At 39.0% G+C, this 22,813-nt stretch overlaps 2 protein-coding genes across 2 annotated transcripts; both read right to left on the bottom strand.

Annotated features, from left to right (window-relative positions):
* Positions 1-991: 991 nt before the first annotated feature.
* On the bottom strand, positions 992-10,657 carry LOC119794533 (saxitoxin and tetrodotoxin-binding protein 1-like). The gene is made up of 7 exons (XM_038302152.1): positions 10,496-10,657; positions 10,137-10,276; positions 9,879-9,961; positions 3,791-3,835; positions 2,615-2,695; positions 1,192-1,311; positions 992-1,112 (listed from the first exon to the last, which is right to left on the bottom strand). The coding sequence occupies exons 1-7, from the start codon at positions 10,613-10,615 to the stop codon at positions 1,063-1,065; spliced, it is 639 nt and encodes a 212-aa protein (XP_038158080.1). The 5' UTR covers positions 10,616-10,657; the 3' UTR covers positions 992-1,062.
* A 4,692-nt stretch (positions 10,658-15,349) lies between these two features.
* On the bottom strand, positions 15,350-17,640 carry LOC119794529. Its single transcript, XM_038302150.1, has 6 exons — positions 17,413-17,640; positions 16,837-16,982; positions 16,291-16,355; positions 15,890-16,054; positions 15,700-15,804; positions 15,350-15,595 (listed from the first exon to the last, which is right to left on the bottom strand). The coding sequence occupies exons 1-6, from the start codon at positions 17,527-17,529 to the stop codon at positions 15,549-15,551; spliced, it is 645 nt and encodes a 214-aa protein (XP_038158078.1). The 5' UTR covers positions 17,530-17,640; the 3' UTR covers positions 15,350-15,548.
* Between the last annotated feature and the right edge of the window lie 5,173 nt (positions 17,641-22,813).

The raw sequence follows: 22,813 nt of genomic DNA, 5'->3' as shown, positions 1-22,813 counted from the left end.
GTAAGGGCTTTTGAGTCCCTTGACTTGCAAGGGGCTATATAAACGCAGGAATTTTGGGAAAGTAAAAGTCCAGTTTGACTAGGCTACTTTAATGTAATGTATTATTTTGTATTTTATACATTTGTTTTTGTGGCAACTTCCTGCCAGACTGTGCTGTCCTGGTGGCTCGGGGTGTGTTCTTCTAGGTGTTTCCATGTTGCGAGATTGGCTCTTTACTTCTCCTCGCGACCCCAGCTGGGATAAGCTAGTTGGAAAATAGATGGATAGATCAGTTTTTCTCAATTTGTACTGGTGTGCTTTATATCATTGCCCTGCTGGGTAACTCAAATGCAGTTGAGCTCTTGGACAGAAATGATCTGCTGGACATTCGTCTTCAGGGCATTTTGGTAGGGTGCAGAATTACCTGCCAGACTGTACTTGTCCTAATCTAGTATTGCAACCCCAAACCATCCCATTAGATGTCGTTGCAATGCTCTCTTTGTTTTAAACCAGATGTAATATGAAGCACGCCTTTAAGAATGTTCCACTTTTATTTCCGAAATCCAAATGACATGTTTTTATTTGGGGTCCAGACATTTTTGGAAAAAGTAAGACCAAGCACCGTTTTATTGCATTTCAATAGATATTTTGTGAGAAAGTCTTAAATTTTACTTTCCTGCCATTTGACATAAAAAATCAACATCATATTGGATGTAAATCTTCACAGACTGCAGAAAAATATGATTAAATCATTGCCTGAATGTAACATTTTTATTGCTTAATTTCTCATTGTTTTTTTCTTCCCAGTCACGTTTTTCCTTCTTAGACTCATTAACATTGTGTTATCGTTTCTGTTATTTTAGCATTTTGTAGTTGCTTACATATTCTTTTATTAATGTGAAAAGAAAAACAAAAATGAATTTGATTCCTCAAGAGGCTAAACCTACAGTAAATTGAAGCCAATTAAAAAAGGGCAATTAAGAAAAAAAACAAGAGAAAACAAGCATGGAAATTGATTTTCATGTGTTTTATTTTCTCCAAGAAATCTTTTTATTGATAAAGGTTGATCCTTTTTCATTACTTTCAGGCCTGCTCTAGATTTGCTGCTGGAGCAGCTTTATTCTGACAGGAATCTGTAAACAAAAATAAATATTAACTTGTACATCTAATCATGCAAGCATCCTCTTTTTGATAGAGTTTACAGTAACAGACCTGAGACCCCATCGTAGATGTATGGTTTGTCATGAGGCAGTCCCAGACACTCCGCCAGCTTCTTATGATCATCATGGGCGGCTTTATGTTGCTCCAAATCCTGATGTGAGCCCTTCTTCCCTGATTGACAAACAATACAGGATCATTTTGACAAAAAATCACATAGACTTCAAACACTTTCCATTAGTTTCAATAAATCCTCATTTAAATTGTAGCGTATTGATCAAATTTATTCAACTGGAAGACAAGGAAAGGGGGACCCGTCCTGTCCTGCTGGGACATACTTCATGGAATACACCATGGACTCCTGGAAGGCTTGGAGGATGGTGTGTTTCACAACGTTGTCATTGGAGGAAGTCGAAGATGCATGGATTTTTGGTTTTATGATACTCGGATTTCTCCTGTTTGGATTTGGAGGATACATGATGTATCTACAATTACAGAGGATGTTGGTGGCAATTTAGACATTGATCAGGCTGCTGGCAGCAGTTTACGCCATCACAAAGGCTGTGAATGAGCAGGATCGGGAGATGACCCGCATGCTGGGTGTCATTTAAACGCAGGCTGGCTGCGGTGGTTGAACTCAAAGGTGAGATGAGATAACAACTTGGATTTGCACGCTCGCTTCAAGGCGGAACATTCCAACGCATTTGGAATATTGGATTTCGCCACGAAAGAGCCAGCAAGAAAAAGACTCAAGGCTGAAGGAAGTTCCTGTGCAGCCTTCTCTCAAAACAAAAAGTGTTATTCTGGATTCGACCTACCCCCTATATCTAATCTCCCCTGGATGTTATAGCGAAAGAGCACAGAAGACCCCCCCCCTACCCACGAAACATCTGTGGATGCACTCAGAGACTGTTGATAAACTTCCATCTTATCAAGGACATTGCCTGTGGTCAACGTTCATGGACATATTGGAAGCATTCATCATACACACACAATAAATGTGTCAAATGTCAGATTGACTTCATGTGACTACGCCTCCAATGTGACCCTCTGCTGAAATGTCTGTCTTGTGTTACATGTGCTTTTCTTTTGCAGAGGTTTTTTGATATCTGAAACTGTATCCTGTCAAGGATAAAGTGTGAAATATGCTTTTTTCCCTTCCCTTCCCCAATGTGGCTCCAATCTTTCCACAGAGATAAAGGCAAAGCTATAGGTAACTGCCTGGGACCTGGGCAGCCAGGTAACCGGTGGAAACCTGGAAAGCCATAAGAATGCACCGTTCTGCCGAATGGTAGCGTTATGTGGCACGTATGGGCTCTGTAAATCCGTTCCCCTCTCTCAGCTCCCCCACCCGAATGTATGTAACGTATTGTGATGAACTGTTGTAGTAAAACTGAAATTTACATTGCAATGTAAATTGTAGTTGACAATAAATGTGTTTTGATTGATTGATTGATTGAGTGATTGTATTTCTTACTGTAGCTAAGCAGGAAGTTGTAGGTTGGACTTTTGTAGGTCATCAGGAGACAGTCGGAGCAGCTCTCATAGAACACACTATGTTAGGGCTGGGTACCGAACTTCGGTACTTTTATGGTACCGACCGAAATGCTTCGGTTCTACAGAGTATCGAAACATGCCTCGTCTTTCGGTACCAAGTTTCGGTGATTGGCTGGAACACTTAAGGTGATTGCGTCATCCAGGAAAAATACACAGGTGGTCACGCCTACAGCCAGGGTTCATGTGTATCTTTTGTGAACTGGTTGCAGCGTCGCGGAACCCCTTTAAAATGCCTCCCAGGTCAAAAGTGCGGCTTCACTTTATTAAGACTGATGCTAATAGTGCACAATGCAATACATCGTGCACGGAAATAATTTAAGAGCAGAAAGTCGCTCTGTGTTTGACTGCAAGAAGAGCGGACCGCAGCCAGCGCGACCATCCTCCTCTCAGCAGCCCGTGGGCAGAGCAAAGCCAGAGCGGAGTGAATCATGCTGCTTTCAAACTGGACGCAGCAAGAGCAGCAAAATCTCGTCTGCTGCTTCATTTTTGCTGCTTGTACCAGCTTCTGATGCGCTGCTGAAGAAGCTTTGCTGCTCTGGCTGCGCGGTCGCAAAGTGGGTCAGACGCGCGTTGGGCGGAGCTACTCTATCCTTTATTTGCCTTGCAGCTATATTTGCTGTGATCAGTGGGAATAAAGTAGTTTTATTATGTTTTTAAGTGGGAAAATCCACCTGAAAACGTAATCAGTGCAGTCAGTTCATCCTGCCTTCAATATTTCTGTCGGAGCCGCTCAGACCCCCCCCATACCAGCGGTGCGCTGTCAGTAGGATCCCATTCAACGGGCTTGTTTGTCAGACATGGTAATTTTTCTAAAGGAAAACTGCTAAGTAAAAAGGTCCTCACAATGTAACAGTGAATATTAGACACTGAATTATTTATTTTTTTATGTAAGAGGAAAAATGTAAATGGAAAAACAGAGCTTAAAATAAAACTCAAGATTTGTACTTTTTTATGTTGTGTAATTTTCTTTTTTTTCGAATTGATATTATAAAACTGGTATCGAAAAAAGTATCGTTCAGGAACCGGTATCGAAGTGAAGGTATCGGTATTGGTACCGGAACCGAAATTTTTTTAACAATACCCAGCCCTACACTATGTGCAGTCTCATTGAGCTCCTGAACCACGCCATCCTTCTCGTACCCTAGTACACAAATACATATATAAGGTTCCCAGCACACTAATGCAATAGATTACATAAAAAATATAGTTAAGCTTCCTAAACAATAATACACATGAGACTTAACACTACTGGTCTGGTTCTTAGATTGTGGAGAATGTGTAAGGAAAAAAGTACACATGATGAATCTTTCTACAAACACAATGTTAGCTGATCTTGTTTTCTATAAAATCATGTTACACTTTGTTTGTAAGTTTTAACTTAACTTTCCAGATGTGAAAACTGAAGAATTTTATCTAATGCTTGATGAATTTGTACTGTTCTTTTCATGGATTTAAAATTCACTATAGCATAGAAATAGAAATAGCATTGGTGAAAATCACTCAAGTAATTATTTTAGGAATAATTGTTGGGATCCTCAGGCTTGCCCACCAGAGGGCGCCGAGGATCCTCTTCTGTTCTGTGTTTATTTTCCCTTAGGGCTGGAGTTACTGCTGGGATCTGGAAATTACCCTCTGTCTCCAGCAGAGTGCGCTGTGGGTCTCCTAGGGCTGGAATCTTCCTGCACACCTGTGGCTAATCCTCTCATCATGAGACCTCTCCTTTATAAGCTCCTGCCAGACCTTGCTTCCACGCCGCAGTGTTGATCTTAGTTGGTTAGCTTCCAGAGTCTCTGTTTTTGATTGAATCTTGGTTGTCTCTAGTGTGAGATCAGATTCTAATCTCTCCCTTGTCTGTGCCTCACAGGAAACCTGTCTCTGGTCTGAAGGTCAGGAAGAGCTGCCCCTCTGGAACCCTGTCTCTGGTCTGAAGCTCTGGAAGAGCTGCATCTCGGGAAACCAGTCTCAAGCCTGAAGCTCTAGGAGAGCCTAACCTGCTAAGCTGTCCTGGTGAGCCAACCCGAAGATTCCTACGTGGATGTAACCTAATACTTCTATGTGGAATTTCCCTGGAGGTTCCTACGTGGAATCAGCTTCAAGAATCCTATGTGGATTTTTCCCCGTTGTTCCCTGCTAAGAGCTGGAAGCTCAGCCTGAAGAATCCTTGGTGTTTTTTCCCCTGTTGTTCTCTGCAGTGAGCTGGAAGCTCAGATCAAGACCAGCCAAGCTGGTATGAAGCTAGATGCTTAGCTTCCTCATGAACTCTGCTAACCTACAATCTCCAGTGAACCTGCTCCTCTGCCTGCACCAGTTCCAGTTTCATCTTTATGTTGTGCTCAGTGATGGGCAGTAGCGCCGCTACATGTAGCGAAGCTATTAGTTTAACTCATGGGCGTAGGTTTGCATAGGGACCATAGGGACATGTCCCTACCAAAGTTTTGAACCGTCCTAATTGTCCCGACCAATAATTGGATGTGAGTAACCTGCTAAGCTGTCCTGGTGAGCCAACCCGAAGATTCCTACGTGGATGTAACCTAATACTTCTATGTGGAATTTCCCTGGAGGTTCCTACGTGGAATCAGCTTCAAGAATCCTATGTGGATTTTTCCCCGTTGTTCCCTGCTAAGAGCTGGAAGCTCAGCCTGAAGAATCCTTGGTGTTTTTTCCCCTGTTGTTCTCTGCAGTGAGCTGGAAGCTCAGATCAAGACCAGCCAAGCTGGTATGAAGCTAGATGCTTAGCTTCCTCATGAACTCTGCTAACCTACAATCTCCAGTGAACCTGCTCCTCTGCCTGCACCAGTTCCAGTTTCATCTTTATGTTGTGCTCAGTGATGGGCAGTAGCGCCGCTACATGTAGCGAAGCTATTAGTTTAACTCATGGGCGTAGGTTTGCATAGGGACCATAGGGACATGTCCCTACCAAAGTTTTGAACCGTCCTAATGTTCCCGACCAATAATTGGATGTGAGCAACATGTTTATAATTTACAGCAGTGGCTCTTTTCCTCTCGCAGCTCCTCTGCCTGGTCTCTCCTGTCCCTTTCACCTAGCAGCGCATTGAACTGTGCTGCGCTGTTTAACTTCACTCTCATTGGCTGTTCTGCCTTAGGTCCCGCCTTCTCTCTTTCTGATTGGCTGTTTTCTAGTCCGCTGTGCTTGGAGCACAACATTGAAAATTTATTCACACTAGAATGCAGCGGTTACTACAATTAATATTAGACTATGAAACTAGTCCCAATAAAAAAAATGAATATCATGTACACTAAAAAACAAAAACCTTTTTTTTTCTTTTATAAAACGAAATATTCTGAGTCAGCCAGGAGTTCTGAAGACACAAAATGGGCAAATAAAGGCTGTAAGCCATCAACATTTCTGATTCTTAGCCACAGCCACCTAAAAAAGAAAATGTGACGGTTTCCTTTTTACCAATATTTAGTTGCTGTTACTGGTTTCATTTTTTGATGACTCTGAGGAAGTTCAGGTATAATTATTAGCAGGTGTTATTTCTCTTATAGAGGAAAACAACAAGAAATGGCGGCTAAACATCTGCTGTTTATCGTTTAAAAAGCATAATTAGGGTTCCAAATAATAATAATAATTTAATTGACTATTTATACTTCTAGAAATAGGATAAAGAGAAGAACAAACAGATGAAGAATATTAACATTGATTTTATCTTACATAGATTTCCACACAGTCTATAAGTAAATTAGTACAAACATTAATGTCTGGTAAAAATGCTGGAATCTGACTGTTTATTTTGGATATTATTAAATTACAGATAAGATAGTGTTATATTGTCTTTTATAATTGTTAAAAGTGATTTTATATTTTAATAAACTTAGGCTCATTCTCAGTGTTGTGTTTGTAGATGATGCCACTAAAAAGAAAATATACATAAGGAGCTATTTATACAGTCAGACAGTAGCAATATAGGATAATGATAAAAGGTTGTGTTACATTTAATCCTTTACTATTAAAAATGCACTTATACATTATATGATTATAGGAAACACAGATATCCAGTAATAATGGTGCAGGGCAGCTTGTAGGTGAAGCAGCTGCCATTCAGTGCTTCAGGTGACGTCTAAATAAACCAGGTGAAACTAAAATATTTCCACATGAGGAGTTCTGGATGGAGAATTTTGATTATATATATGTATTGTAGTTTTACAATTTTGGTATAATTACTGATCTAAGTGGGTTGCTCTGTTGGAAAAAGACACATTTTACATTTATATTATGTTTTAGAGTCTTTATACTCCAGTTAATGATGAATCAATTATTAAATTAGTTGACGATTATTGAAATAATCAATTAATGCTTCAAACATTGATAAACAGCATCTAATGAGTGTAGTGTTTTTTTTATTTAATTTTTATTAATGTAGCAAAATTATGATTTTCTCTTTTAACATTGAATTCCTCTTATCAGTACGGATGCTCACATCGAGCATAAAAAAGGGCGTGCATATTGCATAGCACCAATGACACCCGACCAATCGTGTCCCTACCAAAGTTAAAATCAAACCTACGCCCTTGGTTTAACTACATTTTCCAGTAGCTTCACCGTAGCGTCGCTGCTTTATTTATCAAGTAACTTTCCTGTAGCGACGTTATTGTTTTGATCAAGTAGCGACGCAGCGTCCACAAACGCTACAAAATCCAGGGCAAAACTTAGAAATGAAACCAGGTTTTCTATTTTGAAACAACAATCAGCCACAAGCTACTGTAAATAGCAGTTTCAGCTGACGCTCTTATAAGTGGCGTAGTAGCGGAGGCACACTCAGTAGAGTTAAACAAGCGCACCCTTTCCGAGGCTGTCGTTCTATTGGCTGGAAAGGTTGCTAGGCGACGATCCAACTGCAGTCTGAGAGAGCAAAACAAATCCGCAAGCAGAGCCTACGGGTTTGCGAGCGTAACAGAGCGCGGTTTGTGCGCGAAGAAAAGGAGGCAAGCGAGAGGAGAAAATATCTATGCAAGAAGGATTAAATCTGAGAGAAGAAACAAAGAGAGAAGAGAAAATATTTGAGAGAGAGCGCATGTTTTGAGTGTGAGCATTATAAGTTTGGAGAGCAAGAAGATGAAATTCTTTTCTCAAATTGAAATGATGTGCTCTTGCATTATGGCAGGATAATTCTCCCATATCTATGTGCCACTAAGATACTCTAATTAGAGAGCAGTAGTGAAACTTCCATATTGTGTTTTCATGGCCTAGTTTACCTGACAGGATGTTTACATAAATCTGTTTTTAGGCTTTGCACAGACAAGATGTTTTTATTTATGGAGGAACAGCTCTACCGTATATAAAATAAATACATAAATAAATAAATGCTCAATAAATAAATAAATAAGCATTCAATTAATTGCCTCCAAAAATACAATGAATAAATATGTAGGTAGAAATTAAATTAAATGGTGAGACATATATATATGTATCTCTTAATTAGCTTCTTTATTTTTTCACCTTCTTTTGTAAACAATTTTGTTTGTTACTTGAATCAACTGTTTAATTGAGGTCTTTTGTAGGGTTTTGTTTTCCCTAGAGATGTCCATTGAATGCAAACTCATAGCCATGTCTCGGTGTGTAGAACACTACACAGTACCTTTAATTTGGTTCTAATAGCAGCAGATTGTTTACTAGTTTGTCTACTAGTAATTACTTTAGTTTTTATTTTAATATGCTGATCATAAAGCAATGTTTACACTGTGATATGTCATTGGCTGATCTTTAATAAATATTTTAACTAGTGTGTCAGACTCATTTTGAATTGACATTAGGTTGGTACAACGTTAAGTAGCTTCTGATGTAGTTAAGCTGCTTTTAACACATTAGTGTAACTTAGCTTGCTATAATTCTTTAGGTGGTAGCTGTTGTGTAGTGAAGCTTAATTTATTGTTGAGTAGCTGATAGCTTAGCTCACTACACTGGACAAGTAGCTTGCCCAACACTGGTTGTGCTTCAATAAACTCTTTTGAACTTTTACCCAGTCCCTCCGTGTGTGTTCTGCATTTTGGGCTTAACTCTAGAACCCATCATGACAATAATAATTTTCCTAACACACTAGTTTATTTTTGGAATACCAGAGTTCAGTGTTTAGATCAGGAGTCAATAGTTATTTTTTTTGTTAAGTGATACATTAGAAACCTACATTAACTTGCTATGTTGATGATACTCAGCTGTATTTATTCTAAAGTTGTAGCCAAGGTCACAACCAAAACCAAGAAGTACAGAGACGAGGCCAAGGCATTTAGAGGCCGAGACCACGACCACATCAGAGACCAAGACCTTACATGGTCTTGGTCAGCTCCCCCTTTGGACAGGGATCTCCACAGAAAGTCTTTGTAATTTGTATCTAGACTTTTCTTCTTTCACCACCAAGATTCAACTCACTTCCTCCATTACTTTAAATGGCACATAATATTTTAGGAGTACCATCTTTATTCTGATTCAAAGAATTGAAATTCTTTGAGAAAAAGTTAGAGATAATTTGGGTTATTTTAACTGAGCTAAAAATAGTGAATTTAATGTCAGCAGTTAGAAAACCTTTTACCTTTTATGAAGTATATTAAAACATCTAAATTCAACTGTATTTTTCCCACTGAGCCAAAATTGGTTGAAAAGACATTAAAAGGGCGACATGATTTAAGTCCAAATGATGTCTACTGTACATCTGGTTGAAAAGTTAAAGGTGAAAAGTTTTAATTTTCAGATTGCTGAAAAGACGTTAACTGGGTGTCCAACGTCAATATCTTTTCATTGTGTATTATTGGGACAAAGTCTGGCCACCAAACACAGGCCAATTGTCTACAACAACTTTTGGACAAAATCAAGACTATGTTGGACCAACCAGATTTAGCCTAAAAACCAATGTCTAAATAATGTCTGGTGTTAGGGGGCTTAGCTATTACTCAGTTGCTCCCTGTTCTATACTGTAATTTAATAATTTACAGGACACATGCAGCCTTTGTTTGGAAAAAAAAAATATATAAATGAAATAGTAACAATTGCATCTGATTTAGTCCTGTGCATTGTTTCGTAAATAAAGCCTAATAATAGGGTCTTACAGTTTAGCAGTTAGTGAGAGCGTTGTGGTGGTTCTTTTATTTTCTGAGTGGTAGATTTTATCAGAGAACAGATTTACTAAACACTTCCATCTTTTTGGGTTTTACATTTGTGTGCAACTTACTCGTAGAATGATGCGTCATCGTGCTATTTTCAGCGTCGTCAGATGGAATCGTCATTATAGCATTGAAGGTGTAGCAGCCATTGCTGGACGTTCATAACATAGGTGTGCAGAAGATGAGGTTAGATTTAACTCAATTGAAAAACATCAACAGAATGTTGAGCTTCAAAGCCCAAGAAAAAGTCTTATTAAATCTACTCTGAGCAACACTATTACCATCTCAGTCTTTGTTTCATCCTTTTTTTCAATGTAATAACTTACGTGAGAGTGTTTTTCTCGATGTACTCAATTGTGCTGTCATTGAGGAGTTTCAACACAAGCTGGGAATTGGTCACGTTTTTCAGCAAATCATGGCCCACGTCGTCAGAGACGGACCAGACCAATACCCATTCACCATAAATCTGCAGAAATAAAGAATCCACAAAAAGTTATCAACCGTGTAAAAGGTTAAAACAAATTTATGTTTATTCCTGCCAAGAATAGGCGTAAAGCAAGCTATGAATTACTGCAGCATAAAAGCTGACAAACCCAAGTTTTAGAGCAAATCTAGTAAAAGCTACAGAAAATCTCTTCAGTAAAATGTGTGACAAATCGGATTCTTACCTCAGAAACAAACTCACCTTATCAAGATTTTTACTGTCCAGTTTTTTGGCCAGAGTCTGGCACTCTTCTGCAGATGAAGCTGCAGTGGAGTCAATCACTGCTAACAGCAGCAACAGTGATAACTTTGCCAGACTCATTGTGTTGTGTGACTCAAAAAAGACAGACAGTCACTGTTAACTCCTGGTCAATTTATAAAGATGCTGGGTGTTTGCTGGCCTTGGGACGGTACAAAGATAATGTTTATTCAGTGAGTGCCTTACATAAGATTCATCCTTTGATTTGTGCTGTTTTTCTTAGTTATTCTATGGACATTTTTGAGAAAAAGGACGCTCCAAAGGACTTGTATCATCATTATCTAACACAAGGGTTTATGATCAGCTGTTTACTATTGACAAGCCAGAGGAGACCTTCAGAAACTCTAGCTTTAGACTGCAGGGGAAAATTTTGAAAGAGGTTTGGAAAATTACTGTTTAAAGGGCTGGTTATAGTCCCCGCAGCAGTGTGTCGCAGTGAGCTTGATGTAGACATTTTTGATTTATGCTCAGTTTGAGCATGGTCTGTGCTATAGGCTGTGGGTCTAGATACGGCCAAGGCGATGAGGAAGTGGGGGCAAGTCTGTCCGATAACAGAGGGAGACGAGGGCTCTTTTTCGCCTGCGTTCTTGCGCACCTCGCTCTTCTAGCTGGTCCAACTTCTAGAGTTGTTTTCCGCAATTGCGGTCATAAAAAAAAAAAAAAGCCGGCCTCCTGTCTGCGGCACTGTCTGAGGTCACCTACAATTTGGAGGAGGGGGCGGGGACGTCTTTTTGTTCTGTGTGACACTTATGAAGACGACCTAGTTTCGAAGTATAAATCAGCCTTAAGGCCTTACACATAAAAAAGAATAAAAAACAATGAAGACCAGAAAGAAAACTGACATGGGTTTTACTCAGTTTATGATATTTCCCTCTATCATAAGACCAATCCCAATGCTCCTCCTAGTCCTACCCCTAAATTCTGCACTTTCCCATGAAGGTAGTGATTTCCAAGTTCCTCTTTGCACCCAGCAGTAGTGGATATAATTACCCCATTAACACTACCCTGTAAATGAGATAACTGTTGAGTGTAAATGAAACGCAAACTAAACCAGACCGTGCCAGACACAACCAAACCGCGCTAAACTAGTACAAATTCAACACTATGGCTTGCCGCAGTTTTATTGTTGCTCGGTTCTCTGATAAAAAAGAGTGCAAAAGACTGCCTAGAAAACAGAGACGACAAAATAGATAAAAAAAAAAAACAGAACAAAACAGCGACTTTGGAGTGCTATCCTCACTTTTGATGACAAGAATGAGCAGCTCATAAGCCGCTGCCAACAGAGAAGACTGTTTCTGATGATGGTATGTTCTCACCCAGCCTGGACCATAAAATATTTTGTTGATATAATTCAAGCGGATAACAGGCATTTGATTATATTAGTACTTTATGAAGATGTGGCATAACAGGTCACGCCATGTGTCCCTGTGCATGTTGATGCAGAACAGATCATTTGACTGGTGGGATACCATTGTCCCATGCTTCACAGCGGGACAACTTCAGAGTCTTCTAAAACCAGAGCTAAAAAAAGTGACTCGAACTCTTGCCTTTTACCCCATTTACACTACCCTTGAAAAACCGATCCATGCTGAGACCGGTCCGAGCTCGGATCAGTTAACCAGGCCGAGCTTGGTTCTGACGACGTTTACACATCACGCTATCTCAGTTCCTCGACTCCTCGCCTCCTAGTGAGGATCTGCGGTATTACTGCCAGTATTGAAGGAGGAAATCAAGCAGTTGGTGGTGGTAATGCACCAAAAGTTGTTTGCGGCCTCATTCTCGGCGTCATCCCAGGTCGCACCACGCTCTTTTGAAGCCATTGTTTAAAATGTTGTGTGGAGAAGATTTCGATTGTTGTTTATAGTTGTTGTTCTTCTTCTGTTTTGTGTTAGATGGCAAGCAACTTCCGGAGGGGCATTACCGCCAACTACTGGAATGGAGTGTGAATCGGGATGTGCAGCCAGACGGAGATGATGCGTTCTGCTCATGCGCTCCTGTTATCAGCCAGGGAAAAACCGAGCCGAGCCCACCTCTGGAACTGGTCTACAGTTAGCTCGGTTCGGTTGTGTCTACCTCGGTTCAGTTCAGATTGCTTTCCATTTACACAAGATAATTTATCTCAGTTACTGAGCTCGGACCGCTCTCAAATATGGGGTATTTGTGACCCATTGCCCAAAAGGATTTGAATAGCTCTGTGGAAACTGTCATGTTGGTTTTTAGTTCTTTGACCCACATGCACAATCACACAAAGAACCAGTAAATTTTTAATGATTTAATTACAAAAGCAACAAGAATGTGAAAGCAGAGAAATGCAGGAAGTGAGTTGAACTTTCTGGTTGGTCTGAGAGGAAAACGCAGACTGATCAGGAAGGAGTTGGTTGATGAAAACTGAAGACTGATTGATTTGAAGGGGAGGTAGCATGGATCACCTTTTTATCATCAATGTACAAAACCTTAGATAATGAATCACTCAACCTTTAGACAAACCTTTCACCTTAACTTTATAAATTATATTCTTTCAATGTTGGTGTAAACCAGACCAGACTCTCATGTGCTTAGATTGCTGCAGCTGATCTCTAAACAGGAACAAAAAAAGCGTGAACATATCTCATCAGTGTTTGATTCTCTTCAATGGCTCTCCATGATTTTTAGCACTGATTTGAAAGTTTTTGTGTTTACAAATTAAACAGGCATTAAACAGGCATATGTTTCTAATCTCTTGCTGCCTTATGTGTCCTCGAAATCTGTTAGGTCTAATGTCCACTTCTGTTTAGTTGTTCCAGGGTACAGGACTGCCCGCAGAGGTGATTGGGCCTTTTCAATTGCAGCTCCTAAAATGTGGAACCAGCTGCACCTTCATATTACACAGGATTCAACCATCTGTGTCACACACTGTGTCACCATCTGTGTCACTCATCTCTGGTGTTTATGACCATTACATCATTTTAATTTTTTAAAATATCTTACATAGTGTTTGTATTTGTTTGAATTATCATTTATTGTTTTTTCTTTTTGTGCATCATTTTAGCCAACTCCAGTACTTCTTAAAAGTGCAATATAAATAAATTCAATTTGATACTTTTGCTCTAATCCACTGCTTGTGTCCAAAATTATTTTTAAGGAAGCATTTATTAGATCCGATGAAAAGAATGAGATCATAATGCCAGGTTGATTGCTTTGTTTATTTAATGCTGCTAATATGCTCTTGGGTGTGAGCAAAACAAACAACAGTGCTTTTAACATTAAAATAATTATAAACGAAGTACAGTTCCCAAGGTGAGAGAAGATACACTTAAAACCAAAAAAAAAAAAAATGAAAGAGAAAACCAAGGGCAGCAATTTTGTTGTACCAGCAGCAACGTTTTCAGAAATAAAAACAAGACATAAAACCACTAAAGTAAGTAGGATAACATCCAGGGACCAATTTTGAGAAGGCAAGCTGACAGTAGACAAAAAAACTGTTGTCCAAACTATCGAAAGAAAGAGTATCGTATAAGCAGGCTGATTCAACAACAGTTTTAAGTATGATGGAACCTAATCACTTAATGCACATTAGTTATTTAAATATTTTAATGATTTGATTTGCACCTTTAAGGGATTCCTTAATTATTTTCTATGTGAGTTGTGGTACATAGTGTAGGTCAGTTGTTATTGCATGCTTTTCCTCCATTTGTAGATAAAAATAATCTCCTACACGGTTTGCACAGAGGAACACACTGTCTAATTCCACACTCGTCTTTTTCGGCCAAAAACAGGAACTAAGCTTAAGCAATAATTATATCTGGAAAACTCTTTTCAACGTCACCTGAACCACCTGTCATGTCCCTTATTCAGCTCCAGACAATCAAATCTGGGATTGTACCTCGTCTGAAGCCTATCATCTTTTAAAATCCCCTTAATTTAGCTCCTGTCCGTCTCTCTCCCGAACGCAAGCAAACTTTGACCCACCTCTACCCCATCTCCTCTCTCACCCTCACACTATTCTCAGTTCCACTCATCCTCTGGCTTATTTAACCACCAGTGAAAGGGAAATGGCTACTCTAATCCTTTTTATAAGTTGCTCATCCAAGCAAATGTTGATTCACAGCATCAAAGTATTTTGCTGGCGCCCGAGCACCAAATATCTTGTTTCATTTATGTCATTTTCTGATTCCAACTCCTTGAGCCCCAGTCGGCCTCGACTCACGCTAAGCCTGGTTCTGCTGGATGTTTCTTCCTGTTAAAAGGGAGTTTTCCTCCCCACTGTCACTACATGCATGCTTGGTGTGAGGGATTGCTGGAGTCAATCAGTCGATGAAATCAGTTGGTTTCCTTAGATAAAACATTTTAAAGAATCTGATTGTATAACTTGTTTAATTTCTTCTCTTGTAAACTTTAGCTTTACGTGCAGCAGATAATCCTGATCTCTAGAAAATTGCAAACATTTGTTAGAAGCTTGTGGAAGGAAACCCCAAAACATATATTTAAAATGTGATTTCACCAAAGAATCTGTCTTCACTTCTTCATTATTCTGGCATTTAACAGCTGGCAATTATTCTAGTTATCCCAACTGACCTTAAATAAATAAATATGACCCAAAAATATTTATGTTTTTGTTTTTTTACAGTCTGTATGAATATGATAGTATACGTTGTCAGCTGTGTAAACATGCATATTTTGTTTCTGGGAAATTCTAAATTATTAAATGTAACACAACCCCAAATACTAACATTCATTGCTCTTTGTAATCCTGTCTTTTAATTGCACACAGAATAAAAGGACTATGCATCTGGAAACAAACCAAAAGCTTCCTTAAAGTCTTTTTTAGACATTTTATTGATATGGGAATGTGACGGGTATTGTGGTATCGTGTTGGTTGTGGGTGGTGTAACACAATCACACAAAGGTTCTATATTTGATTAGCTTTACATTTTGTCCGAATTTTTTCTAAAGCTCCTTTTTATTAAAACAAATTTTCGAAATTCAGTAAATTAGCTGTAGTTGGATGGCCTCGAATCTACAGAGTAGGTGGAAGAGTGATGCCCTCATCTTCTTTGCAAAAACCTGCAGAAAGAAACCAGAGTAACATGAGTTTTTTCTTACAATTCAATCCAGGGGACTCATTGTGATTTAAGCGACTGGAGCAGAGAAACCTCAAAGCTACGTACCTTTCTCAGGATTGTAGTGAAAGTCTAGTTCTCCGGAGAATCCGAGGCAGCTCGCCTGCTTCTTAAAATGTTCTAGCTCAGAATCCGTCAGGGTCTGTCTCCTGCCTGGAAACAAAGTTAAAAATTATTAAATATAATTTCTTGTAAAAGAGAGCAGGATATTTTAAAAGTGAGAGTGATTTCTTCAAACCTAAAATGTACAAAGCGTGAGGGTTGAGTTCGTCAGGCATGTCCGTGTAGCTCATTTTCATGACTTCAAGGGCCCTTTTTAAGTTTTTAGAAGTGATGTTTATGTTTATGACCATACAGCCATCACAGCTTGGCAGCACTTGAAACTCAGATGTCATATTAAGTTCTGGGAATGAACAGCAAAAAAAGGAAAACATCAATAAGATATCAGAGATCTATGGATAGGAATTACCTTACAAACGATAAATGAGTCATCACAAAAATTTAAATCACTGCTTTAATATATACCTCCATGATTTAAAAAAAGCAAATGATTAAATGCTTGGAAATAACCTTTTACAACAAAAAACAAACTAAAATAAATGTAGCGTTTAGAAGAGCAATTAGAGTTTTCTCGCTTACTTGAGGTTATCAAGGTGTTTCCTTCTATCTTCGCAGTTGAGGAATATTTAATGCATGTTCCATTCCTAGAAAAATATTGGAGAATAAAAAGGTGGGTTCATAACATGTGCAAAGAAGCCTTGATAGTCTTTTACTACACACCAGAATGTTTTTCAAAAAGCTTTTGAGTTTATGTGAAACATACTTCCTAAAGATGAACATGACCGGGTCCTGAAAAATCAAAGAATAAATCGAACCCCCTTTCTTCTCCCCAGCTCTCAGCCTCATAGATCATCTAATCAGATCTTTTTGGTGGTTCCCCATGCTTATTTTAAGACCCGTAGAGATAAAGCTTTACAGTGGCTCAAGACTCTGGATTTCACTTCCACTCTCTCTGCGTTCTAAAGCATATTGGAGTACTTATTGAGACAGGCTTTTTACATTTTGACTTAATTTTTTCATTCTTTTATCTTATCTTTGTATTTATTTTATATTAGACCCTGAGCTGTTTTCTAACTGTATGTTTTGCTTTCCGTTTGCATAGATAAGATTGTACAGTAAACTTACATCCTGCTCCTCTGATCCATGACAATCTCATTGTTTCCTGCTGGCGACGCTGTAAGGTTTGTCCAGGAACTGTCAGTCAGCTTTAACATCGATTTTAAAAAGTCATGATCTGTATAGCCTGCAAGGAAAACCTTTTCTCCATACAACTGCAAACAAACAGGAGGTTGGTTGGACATCAGGCGAAGGTTAATATAAAAAGCATTTGACAAACAAGGTTTTTCTTAATATCTTGTTTAAAGAGGTGACTGGATTTTAAAAATGTTGTAAATAATTTAGCCAAAATAGAGATTAGATCTTAATCATTCAAACATTTTCTTTCATTGAAAGAAAGATATAAAAAAAAAAAGCAGGAATGGGATTCTTAAATATAATTTTGTATTAAAGTTGACAAACTAGACCACCCGCTGGTATTTGTATTTGTTTCAATGTATTTAGGAGTCACATTTCCATAAAAAAAAAAAAAAACTCTGTTAAACTGCACAAGTGGCCTATTCATGAAGACGAAATGTCTCAGTATTTAGAGAAAATAAATTGAATTAAACAAATATCAAACAATAAACATGAGAAGGTCCTTACCACTGACGGGTCAGCCAATGAGATGGGTGAGACCAGTGGCTGGCATTCTTCAGGTGTCAGAGCTGAGCTGCTCAGAAGCAGCGACGCAAAGAGTAGAGTGCTGAGCCACAGGTTCATGATGACAGTTAAGCTTCAGAGGGGAATCTGTTTGAAAAAAGAAAGAAAAAGCCCCAAACAGTAACTTTCTAAACTTTTAAACAGATTAACTGCAGCTTATCCTTAGAGTTGCTTGATTTTTATACAATCTGATGATGCAATGATTGTTTGGACTTTCAAACTGTTACATAACTCTTAGTATTTTACTTTATTTACTAAAGAAAAGCAAACAAAACCAAGAGACTAAAAATCTCTGGTGGCTCAAGTATCATGCCTATTGATTTTTTCTTATGACAATGATGGGTTTGTGTATCAATTATTTGTGTTTCTGTTTGACTGACTTTTGAAACCAAAGGACACACCGTCTACCTGATTGCATGTGAAGCACGGGAGGCTTTTGTCTTGGGTTAAACCCACAAAAAGATTGATTTCTTGATCCCAAGTTAAACTTTACAACAACTTTTGTTTAAACCAAACATTTTTGGAGAATTTCCACTTAAGAACCCAGTCATCGCAGAGTTTTTTTTTTTTTTTTATGGAAAGCGAAATAAGCCAGTTGGCATGGCTTCCCTGGGTTCATAGATTTTTCCAGACAGCAGTGGTAAAATGACATTGTTCAGGAGCTCAGACAGGAGCAATGGGAAATTATTGTGAGACCACCGGCAGAGAGAGTACCAGAACTGAGACAAGGTGGCCAGTCTTCCCTCTGGAGCGAAGGTACCATAGCTGGAGATTGAGGAGAACAATGGTAGATCAGAGAAGCCTGGCTGGAAAACAGAGACGACAAAACGGATAAAAAAATTGACAAAACATTGACTTTGGAGTGCTTTCCTCACATTTGATGGCAAGAATGAGCAGCACATAATCATAAAAATATGGACCATAAAAATATTTTGTTGATATAATTCAAGCAGATAACAGGCATCTGATTGTAGTAGTAGTATATGTAGATGTGGCATCACAGGTCACGCCATGTGTCCCTGTGCATGTTGATGCAGAACAGATAAACTGAATAGTGGAATACCATTGTCCCGTGCTTCACAGAGGGACAACTTCAGAGTCTTCTGAAACCAGAGCTTAAAAAAAAAGTGACTCAAACCTTTGCCTTTGTGACCCATTGCCCAAAAGGATTTGAATAGCTCTGTGGAAACTGTCATGTATGTTTTTAGTTTTTTGACCCACATGCACAATTACACAGAGAACCAGTGAATTTTTACGATTTAATTACAAAAGCAACAAGAATCTGGAAGCAGAGAACTGCAGGAAGTGAGTTAAACTTTCTGGTTGGTCTGAGGGAAAAACGCAGACCGATCAGAAAGGAGTTTGTTGATGAAAACTTGAGTCTGATTGATTTAAAGGGGAGGTAGCATGGATCAGTTTTTTATCATCAAAGTACAAAACCTTAGATAATGAACCACTCAACCTTTAGACAAACCTTTCACCTTTATTGCAAATCCTGGTTTCTTTCAACGGTTTTAACTTGTGTGCTTTAATCAGTTGGAGAAAATACCCAAGAAGATAAAAACATTTTCCAGCCAACTGGATGTCAAGTCTGTAATTTTAGAGATTTTTCAAAGAACGGTCAGGTCAGGTGTTTTTCCTGTGTATTTTAAACATGCAGTTGTGCAACTGTTGCTTAAGAAACCCAGTCTTGATTCCTCTGTACTAGGGAAACATCCAGGGACCAATTTTGAGAAGGCGAGCTGACAGTAGACTAAAAAACTGTTGTCAAAACTATCGCAAGAAAGCAGAGTATCGTATAAGCATGCTGATTCAACAACAGTTTTAAGTATGATGGCACCTAATCACTTAATGTACATTAGTTATTTAAATATTTTAATGATCTGATTTGCACCTTTAAGGGATTCCTTAATTATTTTCTATGTGAGTTGTGGTACATGGTGTAGATAAGTTGATATTGCATGCTTTTCCTCCATCTGTAGATAAAAATAATTTCCTACACGGTTTGCACAGAGGAACACATTGTCTAAATCCACACTCGTCTTTTTCGACCAAAAAAAGAAACGAAGCTTAAGCGAAAATTATATCTGGAAAACTGTTATCAACGTCACCTGAACCACCTGTGATGTTCCTTATTCAGCTCCAGACAATCAACTCTGGGATTGCACCTCCTCCGAAGCCTATTCTTTTAAAATCCCCTTAATTTAGCTCCCGTCCGTCTCTCTCCCGCACGCAAGCAAACTTTGACCCACCTCTACCCCATCTCCTCCCTCACACTCGGACTATTCTCAGTTCCACTCATCCTCTGGCTTATTTCACCACAAGTGAAAGGGAAATGGCTACTCTAATCCTTTTTATAAGTTGCTCATCCATGCAAATGTTGATATACAGCATTAAAGTATTTTGCTGCTGCCTGAGCACCAAATATCTTATTTCATTTATGTCATTTTCTAATTCCAACTCCTTAACCCCTAGAACCCTACGGACCCACCGGTGGGTCCAGCTGCTACGGGACCTCGTAATTTTAACAAACCCCCAATATTGATGTAAAAAATTCTAAAATAAATATGATTCATCTGATTGAGTCCAAATTTGGTATATTTTTACACAACATTTAGATTTAAAAGTCTGTACTACTTTTTTGTGCTATAAATAATATTTTGGTAGTGTTTTGCAATGTTTATTTCAAAGAAAATTTTGGCAAGGTTAAAATAAATGCTAATTATTTTGTATTTTGTCCCTAATATTTCAGGCAGGGTCAAAGCTACAATGGTGCTGACACCAGAAAACCATTCTATGACATCTTACCTTTACAGACGTACCAAAAGTTTCTTCTTAAATCTAATAGCTGTAAGGCTGTATAACTGATTTACTTTTGTGTGTTTTTGTCAGGCAGAAATTTATTTATACCCCCTTAGGGTGTAAGAGCCCCAGTCGGCCTCAGCTCACGCTAAGCCTAGTTCTGCTGGATGTTTCTTCCAGTGGCGGCTGGCCCATAGGGGGCGCTGGGGCACCGCCCTCCCTGATAAGAAGAGAAAAACGTAAAATATATTTTTAGAAATTAACTCATAAATGTCAGTTTTATTCTCAAGAGTGTGTACCTATAAGCAAAACAAATTATATAAACTACATTTCCCAACCTACTGTCATTAATTTGTGGATTTCCACAGACAGACTCCTACGTCTCTGTCTTGGGGCTGTGATCAGACTGCCCCACAAGTGCATAGAATCTGCCAATCATGTACTATTGCTACGTGAATTTAATAATTTAATGGCCAATCAGCGTCTCAGAATTTTATGGTCTTGGTGCTCCTAAAATACTGCCCTTTAACAGGCTTCTGCACCCAATGCGCAGGTGCAGACAATTAGAGGGATGATGGCGAATGTAACGAACGAGATGCAGCTTCCACCAAATTCGGTGAGATCCTTATTTATCTACCCATTTGCCAGAAGAACATCCCTGTTGTAGGGTATGAAAATTTCCTGTCATGGTTATTGTGACTGTGACGAATCCACCTCGTCACTTAAAATAACCTCTCTAACTTTGCGTGCCACACACACATTCCTGTTATACTGTGCATGTGAGGACCAATACACTGGCGCTGAGCCCAGTAGCTCCATGAACTTAAAACACACAAGCTGTTCCTGGTTACCTGCTGGCGTGTTGAGGGTGCACACTTAATATTTCAGTGGGGTTAGCCGTGTGTGTGTGGGTGGGTGTGGGGGGTGTGGGTGTGTGTGTTCGTGTTTATGCTACGGGGACTTGTCATCTTCAGTCTGGCAGCATCTTTGCTGGGTTCAAACCCGAGGCAACACTCAGTAAGCGGTGAAAACGCTACAGTTGTTGGAATGCAGAGGTGACGTCACCAACACTTGACTCACTAAATGTTTGTCAGATTATATATATTTTTTATTTTATGTTTAAAAGTTTGGTGTAATTGAATAAGTCAATGAATCTGTGTAAAGGAATTAAGTTGTAAAAATGATTTGTTTTTGTATATCAATTGTTTGTGGAGGTAATATATGGACAAAACTGATTTATGAGAAGAAATCAGAAATAAGAGACCCTGAGGGGAGGGGCTTAAACTATTTAATGAGGGCTGTGGGAAAAAGAGCGGCCATTTTTTTTCTGTTTCTTTGTTACATTGCTGGTAACTGGAGGGAGGCTGAGGCCCAGAGTATCTTGTATATGTTTAGTTTCTTTTGCACCCTGTTTTGAGTTTTTGAGCACAATAAATCACCAACACCGGTAACCCGTGTTGTGTATTAATCTGCACTAATCATAAGATAAAATAAAGTTAATGTTTTATAAGTTTAAAGTTGTTTTCCCAAATACTGTTATAAGAGCAATTCAAGGCCAAAAAGGAAAAGGAAAAAAACAGAGCAATGAATGGAGCCATTCAAGGCCAGAGAGGAGAAAAGCAGAGCAGTGAGTATGTGTAACTATTGCACCTGGCCCCAATAGGAGTGAAGTCTGCAGGACAACGCAGGGTTGAGGCCCCTTAGTGATAAGAAAGCACACTCAATAAAAATGAAATATTTGACATCTCAAGGTTGCCCAGCTCAGCAAAATTTGGCCATACAAAAAGAGTTGTTATTTTCAAGGCACACTGAGCGGTAATGGTCCCAGAAAGGGTGATGCTTTGACTAAGATACGAGGGGGGAGCAGTAGGCCAGACTGACATGGCTTGAAGCAAGGGAAAGATGTGTTCTGACATGTTTGTGACTAAACCGTCAGTGAAAACCAGATGTTTTCATGGCCTGAGAGATTGTTCTCACAAGAATGAGATGTGTCTATGAATGTCACCGTGTTTTGCAGATAAATATCAATGTGACCTTTACCAAAGACTGAAATATGTTCTGAAGGGGGTTTTCCACCGATAAGAAATGTATAAAAGGGAGCTGTGTTCACCATTTGTTCAGCTTCGGCTCACCGGTGACCAGCTCAGTGTGAATGTGTTGTGTTTAGCAATAAACACACTGGACCCGGACTCAGCTGCCTCTGCCTAAATTTTTTTTATCTTTGTTTGAGACTTTTTCTGCTTTTTAAGAACTTTGAATTTTTATAAAACTTAGCTTCAATTTTAAGTCGTCAAGAAGAGAATTATAGACGACACAATTGGCGAGCCAGCAAGGAGGAAAGCAAAAAGGGGACGTCGGACGATCTGCAGGCACCAGCTGGAGAGCGTGGAACCCCAAGGGCCCATAATTCACCATTAAAGGTGAGTCAATTCGTTTAAATTTTCTAAATTAGTGGGGAACCGGCCTCCGGCTACTGCTTGTGAGTGTCAGGCGTCACAAAGCTCTCCTAAAAAGAACATAGTTTTCCAAATTTAATAAAGTA

This window comes from Cyprinodon tularosa, unplaced genomic scaffold (genome assembly GCF_016077235.1).
Source record: "Cyprinodon tularosa strain WSP-4 unplaced genomic scaffold, ASM1607723v1 ctg483, whole genome shotgun sequence".
Lineage (NCBI taxonomy): Eukaryota > Metazoa > Chordata > Actinopteri > Cyprinodontiformes > Cyprinodontidae > Cyprinodon > Cyprinodon tularosa.
The sequence above is the reverse complement of the archived record's forward strand: the minus strand, read 5'-3'. Positions and strand labels throughout refer to the sequence as shown.

Excerpts from the sequence above, each read along its gene's own strand:
- LOC119794529 (XM_038302150.1), bottom strand. The coding sequence starts at position 17,529 with ATGAACCTGTGGCTCAGCACTCTACTCTTTGCGTCGCTGCTTCTGAGC. Across the intron at positions 16,983-17,412 it reads CATTGGCTGACCCGTCAGTG|TTGTATGGAGAAAAGGTTTT; the intron begins GTAAGGACCTTC and ends GTTTGTTTGCAG. Across the intron at positions 15,596-15,699 it reads TCACTACAATCCTGAGAAAG|GTTTTTGCAAAGAAGATGAG; the intron begins GTACGTAGCTTT and ends TTCTTTCTGCAG.
- LOC119794533 (XM_038302152.1), bottom strand. The coding sequence starts at position 10,615 with ATGAGTCTGGCAAAGTTATCACTGTTGCTGCTGTTAGCAGTGATTGAC. Across the intron at positions 1,312-2,614 it reads CAACTTCCTGCTTAGCTACA|GGAAGAAGGGCTCACATCAG; the intron begins GTAAGAAATACA and ends TTTGTCAATCAG. Across the intron at positions 1,113-1,191 it reads CATCTACGATGGGGTCTCAG|ATTCCTGTCAGAATAAAGCT; the intron begins GTCTGTTACTGT and ends TTTTGTTTACAG.